The 16,654-nt window shown below is 44.0% G+C and overlaps 1 protein-coding gene across 1 annotated transcript in view; it reads right to left on the reverse strand.

Moving 5' to 3' along the window:
• The window catches only part of VSIG1 (V-set and immunoglobulin domain containing 1), a 104,137-nt gene extending 87,734 nt beyond the window's left edge, over positions 1-16,403 (reverse strand). Inside the window, exon 1 of the mRNA XM_086918470.1 lies at positions 16,152-16,403. Coding sequence (XP_086774596.1) covers positions 16,152-16,203 — 52 coding nt within the window. The 5' untranslated portion in view covers positions 16,204-16,403. The remainder of the gene's footprint in view (positions 1-16,151) is intronic.
• Between the last annotated feature and the right edge of the window lie 251 nt (positions 16,404-16,654).

A 16,654-nucleotide genomic window follows, 5' to 3' on the forward strand; every position in this document is an offset into this window, starting at 1 on the left:
ATTTGCCAGGGCTGCTTTGGGATCCCAGTCCGGCCCTGGTACCTCACTAATATTACTGAAGATAATTTCTCAGACGCCCTCCCGTTTCTCACGTGAGATCCTGTTTGATCTAAAAGATGTACCATGAAACATAAACACAACATTTCTCTGCAAAATGCCTGTAATAGACTCTCACACATCACCCACATTAAGAATAAATTATAGGAAAACGGTATCTAAAACAATCTGTTTATGAATTGTTCAAGGTCAACACTCTCTGCAGAACAGAGCTGGCTGTCGGTGCTCTGAAAGGCTGGTGCCCTGGGCTATGGCCCTCTCGCCAATAAGCAAATTGTAGTAATATGCTATTATACACTTGAATGGCAAAAGATGCCTAATATTGGTCGATGTGCCACGGGGACAAGCAGACGTTCAACAGTGATTGGTTTAAAAGTATTTAAACTGATTCTTTTTTTAAGTGTGAAAACAGTATTTTCATTACTAGTGTCAGTTTAAATCTTAATCTCTTCCTCGTCATGATAGAGGAGGAGGACTATGATCACTGGCAGACTGCTATAGCTGGATGCCTCAATGCAACATTATGAAACATCTGGAGAGAACTTCATGTTATGCTTACGTAACTTCAGTAGATGAATCCTAAATAGAGGATGGGGTCTGACAAACAAATTACAACCCACACACATAGGTCATTTGCTAGATCTGCCATCCTCCATTTCATACTTGTAACAACATGTGCTTTTAATTTGTTTGAATTTTCAAATATTCGTCCGAGCAGAGAACATCCTTTTTGCACGTCTTGGGCCCGATTCACAAAGGTAAACTTAGATGTTTGGTCTAAACTTAGACCAAATATCTATGTTTATGACTTTGGGAAGTCACAAATAGCATTTATGAGTACTATCTTTATGTCTGCACTCGAGGCGGAAATCTCCCTCATGAATGGCACTCATGGTGGCCTTGTTTGCTTCTGGCTTGATATCTCGTTCCTCAACAAGGCCAATGGGGCAAGAAATTGCCTGGAGGAAGGCTTCATTCAGTGCTGACGTTGAAAATAAAAGGAGAGTTGGATCCCAATGAACAATGCCCCAGGTCCGCAGTGGACAACACAATTGTAATGGAAATACACAGGTGAAATATATTTAAATTACCTGTGAGTTAAAATAGCCCAATATAGATAAATAAATGGATTGAAATAAATATTTGGAGCCACTAAAACAAGAGACACTTAAAGATTATGGACAACAGTGAATGATTTCAACAACTGCCAGATTTCAGCCATGGGACTGTAAGGTGCTTGGTGACCGGGATATAAATATTAAATCGACATACTTAAATAATGAATTATATTCTCCCTTGTTTGAAAGGGATCTTTGCTTAAATAATAAGGTTCCTGAAGTAGAAATTAGAACCTTATTGATGAATCCTTACCTTAAAACATAAACCCTGACAGAAAAAGAAACCTTGGAGATTACCATTTGACACATATTGTACCAGGCATGGCTGTAAGTCATGAAGCTTTAGAAGTTCCTTTCTCTGTATCATCCACTGAGAGCAATTCTTGGCTTCCATGTGTCCTCCATCTTGTCTCCAAGGAGCACGTGAACCAGTAAACCCAGGCAGCCAGGTTGCTATTGGAGGTGCTGCACACCGTCAGACCCTTCCTGGCTCCGGGCAACTTCGGCTCCACCATCAAGGTCCTTGTCCTGATCCACGATGAAGGTGGAAAGGTCCTACCCATCCGCCCCTTCACAGCACCAGCTGTCAATGACATCTATCCTGCAAGGAGCTAACTGCCTCTCCACAAACCACAGGCAATGTGACCTCATGCCTTCATCCCCTGGCCTGCATCAAATTCATGTCCTATTGTGTGACCTTTAAGCGCATAAACTCACACAAGACAAATTCTCTTTCTGACACAAGGGCCATCTCAGGACGTATCTGCTGAACTTGCAGCCATTCCCATTCCAGGCTCGAGATCCAGAAAACACAAGAGGAAAGTGCAATAAAGTCTCCCTTATCCATGCCTAAGTCTCAAGAAAGACTTTAGAAAAAATGCTAATGACACCTCTTCTTCATAATGTTTCCACTGCCAAAGTGACTACTCTTGTTGTTGCCACGCTGACTCTGAACCGTTCCCTCTCCACGACCGGACTCTAACCTTTTGCCAGAGGCGACTGAATTCAGATGTTCACAGAACTATATAAATAGCCTCATATGCTCCTTGCACCGAGGGCCACTGGACTTATTGTGGCAGCAAGAAAGGACTAAATTAGGCAGCAAGGTTGACCATATTATGCAGCAACAAAAGGCAAATTAAGTCAAGTCAAGTCAAGTGATTTATATAGCGCGCTACATACCCAGAGGGTCTCAAGGCGCTTGAGGAGGGTGGGGAATTACTTGTCGAATATCCAGGTTTTAAGTTGCTTTCTGAATGTAAGGTGGTTCTGAGTGAGGCGAAGGTGAGTGGGAAGTGAGTTCCAGGTTTTAGCTGCCAGGTAGGAGAAGGATCTGCCTCCCATGGTGGTTTTGTTGATGCGAGGTACAGTTGCAAGGGCTTGGTTGGAGGATCGTAGGTGGCGGGAGGGGGTGTAGAAGGAAAGTCGTGAGTTGAGGCATTCGGGTCCAAGTTCGTAGAGTGCTTTGTGTGCGTGGGTTAGGAGGCGGAAAGTAATCCTCTTGTTAACGGGGAGCCAGTGGAGTTTTTTCAGGTGTCCAGAGATGTGGTCTTTACGCGGGATGTCTAGTATGAGTCTGGCTGAGGCGTTCTGGATGCGTTGGAGTTTTTTCTGGAGTTTTGCGGTGGTACCGGCGTATAGGGTGTTTCCGTAGTCCAGGCGGCTCGTGACCAGTGCGTGGGTGACCGTTTTTCTAGTTTCTGTGGGGATCCAGCGGAATGTTTTTTTGAGCCTGCGAAGAATATTGAAGCAAGAAGATGAGACGGCGTTGACTTGTCTGTTCATAGAAAGTGAGGAGTCCAGGATGACACCTAAGTTCCGTGCGTGGTCCGTCGGGATGGGTGTTTTTCCAAGGGCCTCTGGCCACCAAGAGTCATCCCAGGCGGAGGGGGAGGTACCAAGGATGAGGACTTCAGTTTTGTCAGAGTTCAGTTTTAGACGGCTGTACTTCATCCACTCGGCGACTTCTTTCATTCCTTCATGTAGGTTGGTTTTGGCGGTGTTGGGGTCTTTGGTGAGTGATAGTATCAGTTGAGTGTCATCAGCGTAGGAGATGATGTTGAGGTTGTGTTGGCGTGCGATGGCCGCGAGGGGGCTCATGTATACGTTGAAGAGGGTGGGACTGAGTGAAGATCCTTGTGGCACGCCGCAGATGACTTCGGTAGCTTCTGATTTGAATGGTGGAAGGCGGACTCTCTGAGTTCTTCCGGCAAGGAACGAGGTAATCCATTCCAGTGCTTTTCCTTGGATTCCGCTGTTTCTGAGGCGTTGTATTAAGGTGCTATGACAAACGGTGTCAAAGGCTGCGGAGAGGTCGAGGAGGATGAGGGCGACTGTGTCTCCGTTGTCTAGCAGAGTTCGAATGTCGTCAGTTGCTGCGATGAGTGCGGTCTCAGTGCTGTGTTTGGCTCGGAAGCCGGACTGTGAGGAGTCGAGGAATTTGTTGGTTTCGAGGAAGGCGGCGAGCTGGTTGTTGACAGCTTTCTCGATGACTTTGGCCGGAAATGGAAGGCGCGAGATAGGGCGGTAGTTTTTGAGTTCGGTGGGGTCAGCTGTGGGTTTCTTCAGAAGGGCGCTGAGTTCGGCATGTTTCCAACTTTCCGGGAAGGTGGCGGAGTTGAGGGAGCAGTTGATGACGTCTCGGAGGTGCGGTGCTATAATGGAGTCTGCTTTGTTAAAGATGTGGTGAGGGCATGGGACTGTGGGGGATCCTGAGTGGATGGAGTTCATCAGGCGGATGGTGTCCTCAGTGGAGATTGGGTTCCAGTCATTGATGATGTTCAAGGGGGGTGGGGGTCCTGCAGAGGGTTGGGTGGGTTGGTCTTCGGGTCGGTTGTCGAAGCTGTTGTGGATGTCTGCAATCTTGTTGTGGAAGAATGAGGCTAGGGAGTCGCAGAGGGCTTGAGAGGGGGTGATGTCGTTGGAGTTGGCTGAGGGGTTGGTAAATTCCTTGACGATGTTGAATAATTCCTTGCTGTTGTGGGCGTTGCTATCTAGTCGGTCCTTGAAAGCGGCTTTCTTGGCATTCCTGATCAGTTGGTGGTGTATACGGGTGGCGTTTTTGAAGGCGTCCTTGGTGCTGGTGTTTGGGTCTTTCTTCCAGGCCTTCTCAAGGGAGCGACAGAGTTTCTTAGATTTCTTAAGATCATCGTTGAACCAGGAGGCCTTCTTGCTGCCTAGTTTGATTTGACGTTTTTTCAACGGTGCTAGGATGTCGGCGCTGTTGGATAGCCATTGGGTGAGGTTAATGGCTGCTTGGTCGGGGTTTGTGGAGTGGGCAGGGGGGTTTTGAAGAAGCGATGAGGAGATCTGGTCGATGGTGATTTTGTTCCAGTTTCTTCGCAGAGTGGGTTGAGGATGGTTGTTGGTTGTGGTCTTGTTGTAGGTAAAGTGAACGCAGCTGTGGTCCTTCCAGAGGAGAGCTGTGGTGTGGCTGAAGGAGACATGTTTGCTGGAGGTGAAGATAGGGTCGAGTGTGTGACCTGCGATGTGGGTGGGTGTAGTGACAAGTTGTTTAAGTCCGAGGTTGGCGAGATTATCCAGAAGGGTGGTGGCGTTGCGGTCGTTGTTCTTTTCAAGATGAAAGTTGAGGTCTCCCAAAATAATGTAATCCTCGGAGGGGAGGGCGTGTGGGGTGATGAAGTCCGTGATGTCGTCACTGAATTGTGCACGTGGTCCTGGTGGCCTGTAGAGGAGGGTGCCTCTGAGTGTGGTCTTGGGGTCGATGTGGATCTGGAAGTGAAGGTGTTCAGTGTTGGCGAGATTGACGTCTGAGCTGGTTGAAATGCGGATGGATTTCTTATGGACGATAGCGATGCCTCCTCCTGTTTGGTCGGTCCGGTCCTTACGGATGATCTTGTAACCTTCCAGGATGGCAATGGTGATGTCTGGGGCTGATGTGGAGTTCATCCATGTTTCTGTTAGGAAGGCGACATCTGGAGAGATGGTGTCTAGTAGATTCCAGAGGTCGATGGCGAGCCTGTGGACTGAGCGGGTATTGAGTAGGATGCATTTTAGGTGGTTGGTGTCAGGTCTCTGTTTAGTGTTAGTGGATGTGGAGTTGGTCTTGGTGCCGTCAAACTTGCAGGAGATGCGGTGTGATGTGGCACATTTAGGGATAATATTAATTTATTGTTTTATTTCTACTCATATTAGCATTGTATGGGTAAAAGTTTCCCCTCATTAGTACGTTTAAGACCTAACCACATCAATAAGCAACTGAAAGGTGACCAGTCAATGTTTGCTAGGGCCTTCCACCGCGTGGAGACATGTTGTTCTGTGTTTTTAGTAACTCCTACAACTACAACTGTAACCAAATCTCTTAACTAACAACTGAGAATGCTCTGAGTTAGTCTCCAGAAAACATTTCAAATGCTAACAAGAGCAAAATATTAGAACAGGCTCTTATCAGTGCAGGCTTGGCCTATGCCCATGATAATTGTGGAAATTCATTGTTTACCCTTTCATCCATACGTCACTTCCGTAACTTGACTCTCTCTTTAATAAGGAATTAATTTATGATTTTTTATTTATTTAAGATTGCGTTCAAAATATAAGCGTATAAGTGTACTTTATGTTTAGAAAGTCAAAAGAATGTGAAAAACAGGATGCAATGCGCCACGCGACAACTTTAAGCAATTGAAGTTTTCTTTTTTAAACAAAACATATTTAGAACCAACCACATAACAAGTGCTTGACAGGACATCTCCAGACAAGGAGCATTTCAAAGTACTATCTACCTCCGCTACACATTTCTCGCCAGCTGACAGACATTTTAAATGTGGCCGCCAGAGAGGGAGGAGTTCAGCATATGTAAACATTGATGAGCCATGAAAGCCGTCTTCAACGTTATCCAAGCCGCTAGTGGTAGCCAATGGAGGTCTTCCACATAAGTGTTAACGACGCCAAACCGGAAATAACCTGGTTGCAGAATGGTACAGTGCCCACAGGAGCAGCAGGGGGTTTATGCAGCACACTAATCCGGAGGGCCACATTTATGAGGTTTTGCCGTAGGGCAGCACCGCAGGCCTTCGTGCATGACGCCAAAAGAACAGGGCAGGAATGCGCCTTATCTATCAGATACGGCGTATTCCTGCCATTTTCCCCTGCACTGGCACACAATGGGCAACCGTGCGCCAATGCAGGCACCTTTGCACCATTGTGCAAGAGTGCCTGCGTTGCAGGCGGGATTCTTTTTGTACAGGAGTTGAAACTTTCCTGCACAAAAACAATCACAAGAGGCTTTTTTCTCTTTCTCTGTGTAGAGTAAAAACAAGGAGAAATAAAGAAATTTCTCCTAGCTATGACTCTCTCACGCCTCCCCTGGGAAGGTGTACGTTTTTGGCGCTGCCTCAGAGTTATGATTTCTCGTAAATCTGGGGCAGTGTCAAAAAGCCATGGATGTTTCTGGGAACGCCACGAGCAACACATATTACCCGCCCCTTTGAAGCAGAAAACTGCGTTAAAGGGAACAATATTTACGAGGCAGAATTAAGCCCAAAATAATTAGCTTAGTGCTGCCTCGTAAATATGGAACAGGCTCCGGGGCCACAGAACGTCACAAAAAGTGACGTTCCGGCGGCGCAAGGGGAGTGACTGGAATCAGTCCTGGAAAGGACAAGGGGTGAACAAATGAATGTGACTCCTGAGGGGGATTCAATGTTTGATGAAACAAATTAAACGAAGGCCAACATTGTCGTATTACGATGAAACCCAGTAACTTAATAATTAATGCAAGGCGTGGAGTATGATCATCAACAACCAGTTCATGCATCAGGAGGCAGATAGATACTTCAGAATGGGCGGAAGCTAGACAGGGAGAGGGAATCAGTCTTGCTGATCTTTAATTTTAAAAAAATCAGTACAAGCCTTCGTATCAATGATACCTAACTACGCGTATTTCTTGTATAAGACCGACACAGTATTCTGAATCCGGATTGGTCAGAGTGGTTTAATTCCCACTACATGGACTTTGAACAGATATCACATGTTTTCAATGGAAAATATAATGAATATGAAAAACATTACCCTGACACTGCACCCTTTTTGTTTTTAGAGAGACACCAAGCCGTAACAAGACTGACACATCTTTAACGCATTCCTAACATCTTCAAACTTTTCTCTGGGTCGAAACGCATGGAGTGCCTGTGGTACTTTTCTGAAGGGTACAGCAAGTAGGGCCAACCCAACAGCAACCATCCTACTACTTCTGGATCAGGAGCAGAGTCACTGGAGCTCATGTTGAATGTTGCAAGGAACTTCTTGCCAGCCCGCCCATTGGAGCAACGCGTCTGAGTCACTCCCATTCGCCACTGTGGCATTCTGGGAAGCCACTAAATCAATCATGACCAGCATCAATGCTTTAGACATCTGTGGACCGAAACAGCCAAACGAGTTTTTACATAACACTTCTTAGAGGACATTAACACTGTTTCTTCAGCCTATAACTGCAGGTGTTACAAAGACCCACCCTAGGACAGCCTTTAGTGGGGACCTAGGAACAAATACAAGTGGTGTGTTCGAAAGCATTTCAAACCAAGTTCTTGCCTTTACACATCATATTAGCCACAGACGTAATCCCAATTAACTAGAATTTACATAAACATGCATTTCTGTACGTAAAACACAAAAATCATAGAGATTTGACATTGTGAACCATTTTGCAACTCTCTGACGAGGTCTAGCAGTTGGCACACACACGTAAAGTTAATTACTGTTGGCTGGAGCTCGTTTTGGGTGTGGCAGAGAAGTAAAAGTAATTCCCCTGGAACTAGCGGGACCAGGGTTCAATTCCCCGCCTCGGCGGGTCTTGGGCTCAAAATTCCACGGACCTGATAATTCTCGCCTCGGTGCCTATTCCAATCATGGAGTCCCACTCTGCAACTCTGGACAATAGCTTGCTTAATCTCCACAACGGCCCCCACAACGCTATTGATGCCTGGCCTCCACCTTGGGGGTGCCCAGGAGTGGATGCCTCACAGGGAAAGCCAGGATGGGTTCCACAGCGGTATTCGTACAAGCGCCTTGATACCCTTGCGGGTGAGTAGTGCGCTATACAAGTATCAATTTTTTATACCTCAGCAGAGCAAGAGTCATTACTTACATCCTGTGATACCACAGCTTGTCTACCATGACTGGTCAGCATCCATACAGCAGCTAAGCAACTGGTTCAGAGCATCACTACTTGAATGTTGCAAGCCTAGAGACTGATGACGTAACATGAATTTGTACAGCATTTGTTTACCCAAGGGTATCTTGGCTCTGAATAACAGATGTTGTTACCCAACTCAATAGTGGTACTTATTTTATCGACCTCTGAAGGGTGATAGGCTGAATGGAACCATCAGGATTTGAACTTGTGACCATGAGATCAAACACATACCCATACAGTGGGCACATTATTCTACTAAGCCACAAGACCCAAACAACTGGTGTCCAGCAAGATTAGACCCCAAAATCACACATCCATATCTCATTAATTGTGAGACCTCCACCGAACAAAATGGCGGACCAAAACACAATAACCGAAACATATCAGCACAAAATAACCCATGTTCTGGTCTACAATGGAGACCCCGGAATAGTGTGCAGAATACAACACCCCCGCCACCGACAGCACTACAGAGCTTTACCATTGGCAAACGGTGAGCTATTCAAATGACAACAAAGTAACACGCAATGAGGACATTGTGAGCTTAACTGGGCCATGTTATCTGGGAGTCATTCATTGTGCTGTCGGTTCTTCAAGCATCTAGTTGTGAAAATCAGACAACCTTGGAGGAAGATAGCAACTGAATTTTCTATAGTATGAGCATTTTTACAGCAGAACATATGATTTTGTTTTTTATTAGTTAGGTACTTTCAAAACAGTGGGAAAACCAATAAGGCACAATTTACAAAAAAGTGTATGCACCCATGGTTTATACCTATGAGTTGTGTACATTTGTTGTCGTCGATAAATAACACTAGAAGCATACCGTCAAATCTACGCAAACTGTAGATTTCAATGTATGTGCCCCCTCCACTACATTTACGTAAAGTTTTCTTTTTCTCCCGGGTGGTGTGAACGCTTGCTCCAACATATTTTGGCACTGAGGTGTGTAAACTTGGAATATTTGTGAATGTTGACAAATGTATGGGAGTTTACCACATTCTCTGTGGCCAGCCTTTGCCCTACCCCAGGAACAAGCACAAACCCACCCATACACGATAGAGGAATATGCCCCACACCTCCACATTCTCTCAAGTTGTAGGTAGCATTCAGGGGGTTTCAAAACTCATCAAGTATTGATTGTGCTAGATAGGATTTTGGCACTGTGACTTTAGTTCCATCAGTCTGCAGCCATATATACGATTTATCACTACAGACAATTTGCTCCGGAGGCTGAAAGTATAAATATAAAATAGGCCGGAAGTGAATATACAAGTGCACACTTTCATTGGAAGACCTAATAACATCAGATATGATAATCATAAATAAGTAGTGGCATTATTCTTCCACCAAAGTTCATTAATCAGGGTTTAGGTGAGCATAAGTGCAAGAAAATGCTTAGGATTTGAGTAATTTCTGTCGCCAAAGTGAATTTATCACTCTGTAGCTGTGACAATTGTGATAAGCGGAACAACCTCCCTCAACACATCAGGCCCTCCTCCTCACTTCTTGGGTTCCTCAAGAAGCTGAAGACCTGACTCTTTGAATGAGTACCTTGGGGACAACAAACCTACTACACACCTGCCCAAGCGCCTGGATACCCTCTTGGGTGTTTAGTGCGCTACACAAATCAATATAACATAACATAACGACATATACGGTCTTGCCATCACTGGTAAATAAATACATAGTGCAGGCTATTATTTGCCATTTCTCTGCCCCTATTTAAGATACCAATTGTGCGTATTTTAAATCTGATGCACTGTTATGAAAGTGCTGACACAATGCTATTTCTAACACAAGTATTGGTAGATACTCAGGACTTGGTGCCAACTAAAAGCAACAATGCATATTCATGGCCAGAAACGACATAAAAGACCTAATGGTTCAGCATGTTAAATGCTTGCCACTCACATCTGGGTGAAGTGTAGGTCACGAGTTTAAATCCTGGTAGGGCGAATTTATGGCCTAATTTAGAATTTGGCGGATGGATTACTACATCACAAGTGTGATGGATATCCCGTCCGCTGAAAAATACCTCCCATTATATCCTATGCAATTTATACTTTAGCAGACAAGAGATCCGTCACTGTTGTGACGAAGTAACCTGTCCACCATATTACGATCCCATTATATTCTAGGGTAATCGTAATACTGCGGACAGGATATACATCATGTTTGTGACGGAGTATTCCATCCGCCGAGATCTAAGAAAGGTCTTATGTTCCCATGGAATATTTTGGGATTTATATTTCAGAGAACGGGATATCCGTCACCGATGTGACGAAGTAACCTGTCCACCATATTACGATCCCATTATATCCTATGGAGATCTTAATACCGCGGACAGGATATACGTCACGTTTGTGACAGAGAATTCCATCCGCCGAGATCTAAGTAAGGTCCTATGTTCCCATAGGATATTTTGGGATTTATATTTCGGAGGAGGGAATATCTGTAATCACTGTGATGGAGTAACCCGTCCACCGAAATCCAAATCAGGCTTCAAGTCTTTCATCCTGGCGATACATTGTGTAACAACAATCGTTCATCTATCTCATCCAAGAGGTGAAACTGTGCGTTAAGCGCTATGTAAAATACACTTTTTATCACTGCCTACTTTTAACTCTAGACACCATAGCTAAATATCGGCTAAATAGAAAGCAAGAACTACCCTGCCAGGGTTACTTTAATGGTCCCAGCACGGGACCAGGAAGATAAGGGGGAGGTGACTGCGTATCAGAGCCAGCGATACATCACACAAATTCAATATGTCTTTTTATGAAAATAGAAATAATTTATTGATTAAATTATAGTTCATATAATGAATCCATATAAAGACTTTAGAACACATATACAGACATAAAAGTAACATTAGGCTTAATGTGTGTCATGATTAAAGTTCAAGCAGAAAAATGCGTTCATTCATTCACGCCCCACACGCTCCCACAGTCATTCACTAAACATACATTCACTTCTCAATCTCACTCACTATAATAATAATACATTCACACACATAAAATCATAAAGGTACATTAGGGCCTGCAGATAACAAATTTAGTAGCTGCTCAGACTAAAGTAGCAACATGGAGGCAAGGAAATGAGAGCAGGGTAATTTAACGTAGACTACACTTGAGGCCATCTATGTGGGTCACGCCTAGCTAAATATAACACTAACTTTACACTGATGAAAACATGCATTTTGCACTACTTTCATTTAAAACTAGGAAAATCAAGCAAATTGTTCCAGCCCCATAACATACAGGGCATTACGTGTGCTATAGCTTTTTTTAAAAGAGAAAACCTGGTTCATAGCCTTCGTTAAACACAATAGTGCAAAATGATTTTGCACTGTTTCTGGTAGGTTTTCACTATTAAACAGTGGAAAGAAAATTATTTTCTTCAATTCTTATTGTGTAACCCTGGCAAACATGGTCTGAACTCGTGTTTGCTTTAGTCTATTTTACCGCAGTTCTCTTGCCACCCATACTACGCAATCTCTCTGGGGAAATGGTGTTCAATGGACGTGATAAATATTTTTCACCACTGGAAGTTGGTATATAATATGAATCTAAATTTGTGCCCGGCTTTATAATTCCTTTAATAGGGCCACTGCCCGCATGGTGGACACAGCCCAACAAGCAGTCTCTAACTAAGAATTACTGTCAAAAGTGCCGTGTTTGTCCCTGTTGTGAAAATTATTTGACAAAGTACCACCAAGAATCTGGACGGGCACTGCCGTTAGACGAGGAAAGACCTTACGGTAATTCCAAGATTGTACAGCAGGAGGCGCCGGCCTGCAGCTGCAAATACAGGCCTGTCCAAGAGGGCGGGAAGGCACGAAATTAGAAACTGACTCTTGTCCGTGGCGCCAAAAATCCTAGTATTATTAATTTGCAGTTGGTCTCCTAAAATTTGTTTAAAAATAGATCCACTGACAGTTAAACGAACTCATACACAATTTGACTAATTTTCAGTAGCAATTCTTTGAGGCATACCCGCAAACTATAGCACCTGTTTTATTTCTGGGGCAGATGATGCAAGTGAGCGGGCCAAAATATCACATTAAAATATCACTTTGCTGAGGCGTTTAAAAATCCTGGCACTGGCCCGGGTACTTTCCATGAACATATTTAGGCAGCGATCACGCTGCGTAAGTCCAAAAAAAAGGACAAGGGCCCAAGGAATTTTTTGGAGCCAACAGGAGCGGCCCCTGCAGGTAACCCCAACCCAGCCTCACCACTCTTAGCTGCACGGGCCGCTCCTGGGAGCCACCACCGGGGCTGCCGCCAGCCAGGGCTGTCGAAGATCAAGTCTGCTTATTTTAGATTCCACTTCATTCCACCTCATGCTTCCTTCTTCCTCCATCCCAGACTTCCGGTCTCACTACTTCAATTTTCGGAGGTTCTTTTTCATGCCTGCTTTCTCCCCTTGTCACTGTTTCCCTCTCTTTCTCCTGCTCCCGGTTCTGTTGTTCTCTCTCCTGCTCTCGGTCAAAGTCTGATGATAAAAAATAAGTCCTGGTTCCAAATAATAAGCCCGCCGAGTGCAAAAATTAAACATGACTTGGCCCTAATTTGTGTTTTAAATTTTGACAAGTGCTCAATTAGAAGATTGTGTTGTCAGGGGCCAATTAACAAAGGCATTTTGGGGTACATAACATATAGCTCTTTTAGAACTCTTTTACGTGCACTTCCAAGACTTTCTAATGACCTTATTTAGGGTTTGGCGGGCGGGATACTCAGTCACGGAAGTGCTACCCGCCGTAATACAAGGGCATTAAAGTCTATGGCAGTAATAGGCGCATATTAAAGGAAAAATTCATAGACAATAAATGCAAACAGGACAGTGACTCTTTGCACTTTTACTAATAATGAGTTGTTCATTTTGGGGGTGATTCACAAAGGGATGTAAAAGTACTTAAAAGAGTACACCAGTAGTGCTAATTCCAGTATTCATAAATGGTTTTGTCAATCAGCCACACTGTTTTTATGTCTGGCCTTTGCAACAGCTGTCTGTAAAGACCACTGTTTTTTAAAATCATACAAGATATACATAAATAGAGCGGCTTTTGGCAGTAGGCTTCATCCATTGGTCTGTTTAACTGTCATTCACATTTTGCTGTTGCCCCACACAGCATGGGCAATGCCTCAGCGCACTTTACCCGCAGACTGTCTTCACTTTGATTGACTGCACAGACCCAGGGCACATTTTCACTTCCGACTAAAAATTGTTCCTTTCTCTTCAGGGGCAAAGCTGGTTTAAAGTGTACTTTATTTTTGATAATAACTTTGAATGCTGACGATTTTGCCTGCACTTTGGGTTCCCAGGTAAACAGTGGTTCGGATTAGGCCTCCTTTTAAAGGTGCAGTTATAAAGTTACATTGCAGCTCCCCAATTTTAGTGATTATGTAGTGGTTTATTCTTGTATCGTTCACAAATAATATTAGACTGCATGGGAAAGCTGAATGGTTTATTTAAAATAAACATTTAAAATACCAGTAAAACAACCACATAAGTAAATCTTTTGTAAGCACCTGACGGCCATGTTTAGGTGGTGACTTTTGTTTTACTTAAGCGTGCTGTAAAATGTTTTAAAATATACTAATTGCATATGTTTGCAAAGGCCAGACCTGTTGATGTAGCTAATGCCTCTTCTGGTTAGAGAAAACTCCTTTGACCGAAAACATATTTCCTAAAGTAAGTCCTGGTTTTCCCCTTCTTCTCTTGTCTCATGTTGCGACCTTCACAGCCACTGCATTACATCTCTCCCAGAACACAATACATTTAGTCAATCAATAAATTGCATTCAAAATAGTGTTTTGAAATCTGTTTATTGTCACAATAAATTCTCTTATTAGTTATAAGAATTTGCTGTAAGAAACCCTTGGTAGATTAAAAAAAAGATTTGTTGCTTTGACCACGTCTGCCTGTTATTCATCTGTTGTTTTATCACTATCTATCTTGTCATAAGACGTAATAAGACTCTCACTGTGAGAAGGTGTTCAATCAATCAATCAAACAGCATTTGTAAAGCACAACACTCAGGGCCGGACTGGCCATTGCAGGCACGGGGCAATCCCCCGGTGCGCAGCAAGGGTGGGGGCCGGTTTTGGGCCCATAGCTACAAAATTGGCCCTGTAACAAAATTGGCCGAAAACCGGCCCCGGCAAAGAGCTCAGTCGCACCCCCAACCTCCCCCGGGGGGTCGGTTGAGGACTTTGCCAGGGCTGATTTTGGTTCCCAGTCTGGCCCTGACAACACTGTCACCCCAAGTGGTATCCGGGCTCTGTGTCTCTGTCGATGAGCCAGGTCTTGAGTCTCTTTCTGGAGTCTGGCAGCGGGGAGGCTGGACGGAGCTTGAGGGGGATGTTTTTCCAGGCTATGGCTTTATTTATTGACCTCTAGTTTCTCTGTAGAGTTTCTGCATGTAACACCCCTACCTTTCAATGTTATCATTGTGTGCTCCAATTTGTCCCTGGCCAGTATGTTAGCTCAACAACACACAAAGATAAATTCCCGACAAAGGTTGAAGTTGATGCTTTGTGGGTAAAACATGTGTCATAGGGCATGGGGGGTCAACTGCAACAACAGGGCGATGGATTGAATGCTTGAGTTAGTCATAGTCACTAGCATTCGTTCAGAGCCTCATTCCAGTCCATCGTTTTTCACACACCATCAACTCTTGACAAAGACCCGTCTTATGCAAATCAGTACCAGCCATGCTCCTCATGAGAACAGTCATAACAGGGAGATATTTTTTCAGGAAAATACATTTTCTCTAATTCCAAGTTCTCTCCCTTGTTCTCATTCTTAATCATTCATCCTTGGGGTTCTAGACTACAAATCGCTGAATGGTCGACGCTGAGGTCCGTGGACTCCTATGCGAACCGGCGTGGTCTGACTACTGTTCCTGTTCGCTCTGCCTTTATGCACCTGAAAGTCCTGGCGAAGCATTTCAAAGTACCTGGTCCTGCCCTTCAATACTAGAGTAACTTAATGCAGGTCTTTAGCTTAGACTCATAGTCTAAATCTGGTTTATGGATTCGATGGTGTCATTGAAAACCGTCTGATTTCTTGGCACAGTCCTATTTCCTGGGGAGAACCCACTGGTGGAATTTTCTCCACCATGAAAGATATTCCATAGATGGACCATCTTCTGGATATGCCCTTCCTCCTTAAAATGCAGCCTTTTCTGTCACCACCCAACTCTCATTCAGGACCTGGGTGTTTTCTCATGGAAGGTAGGTGTATTTCATTAACAACAACTTGTACAATAATACTCTTGACCTCTTCTGTTGAGGTAGAAGTAGAGCTTTACCTGATTCTACAACTTTAACGAGTCGACTTCAAGAGCGGCTCCGCCGGTCTTTTGTTCTTCGTACAGAGCATACTTCCTGGTGCAACTTCTAACCCATCTGTTACTTTATATTCCAAAACTGCTTCCATGTGCCCTCAACACTTCCTACAATCTCTACGCTTATTATGTTCAGTATCATCAGGCAAAGTTGCAAGATTGATAAAATCTAGTATATTCTTTTATGCATTTGTAGGCCTTATTTTCATCGATTCTTGATTCATGGGGTGCCAGCGGATGTTATAACACTGCACATGCTTGTTTTTTCTTCAAACCTATCATTTTACAGTTATGGAGCTTAGTCATAAGCTCTTTCAATCCACAGCAAAAACAAATCCCCTCTACTTCGATTGCCAATACATCATTTTATGGAAATTCCATAGTGTTTGCTAATCTTCAGCTATTATCAAACTCACAAGGTTGAAAACTCATACATATTGGCTTTCCATATTTTGAACAATGATCTTACCTGAAAGACATGCAGCGATGATAGCGAAGGTCCTCATGGTGATGGGACACATTTTCTCCAGCGGTCGGGACGAGAGCGTGGGTTCGGCCCTACCGTGGCGGTGGATTCAGTCTCAACTGATTTTCAAAGCCAGTTCCTCCCCTTATCCGTCAGGCATCAGCGAGTCAACATGCAGGTCGGCTCACTGCCTCCATCTAGCACACATTTCAAAGCCCTTACTCAACATGGCTGGGTGGCCCGCTCTCAGAGGAAGCCATGTCCAGGGTGTGTGCACCTGATACGCTTGTTGGGTGGGTTAATAATAAACCAAAGGTAGACGTATGAATCACTACATGGTCTTTTGAAAAAATAACACTGCGACTTGTAAAGAGGTGGATATTAAGGAAAATGTGCTTCTTAGGAGAGTTGGACAAATGAATTCAAGATGAAGCAAGCACCAAAACAGATTCTCTAAAATCTGTTAAAAAGTTCTTCTGACACCTGTTTTCTGTTCTCTAAATTTG

The sequence above is a fragment of the Lissotriton vulgaris genome, chromosome 4_1 (genome assembly GCF_964263255.1).
Source record: "Lissotriton vulgaris chromosome 4_1, aLisVul1.2, whole genome shotgun sequence".
Taxonomy (NCBI): Eukaryota; Metazoa; Chordata; class Amphibia; order Caudata; family Salamandridae; genus Lissotriton; species Lissotriton vulgaris.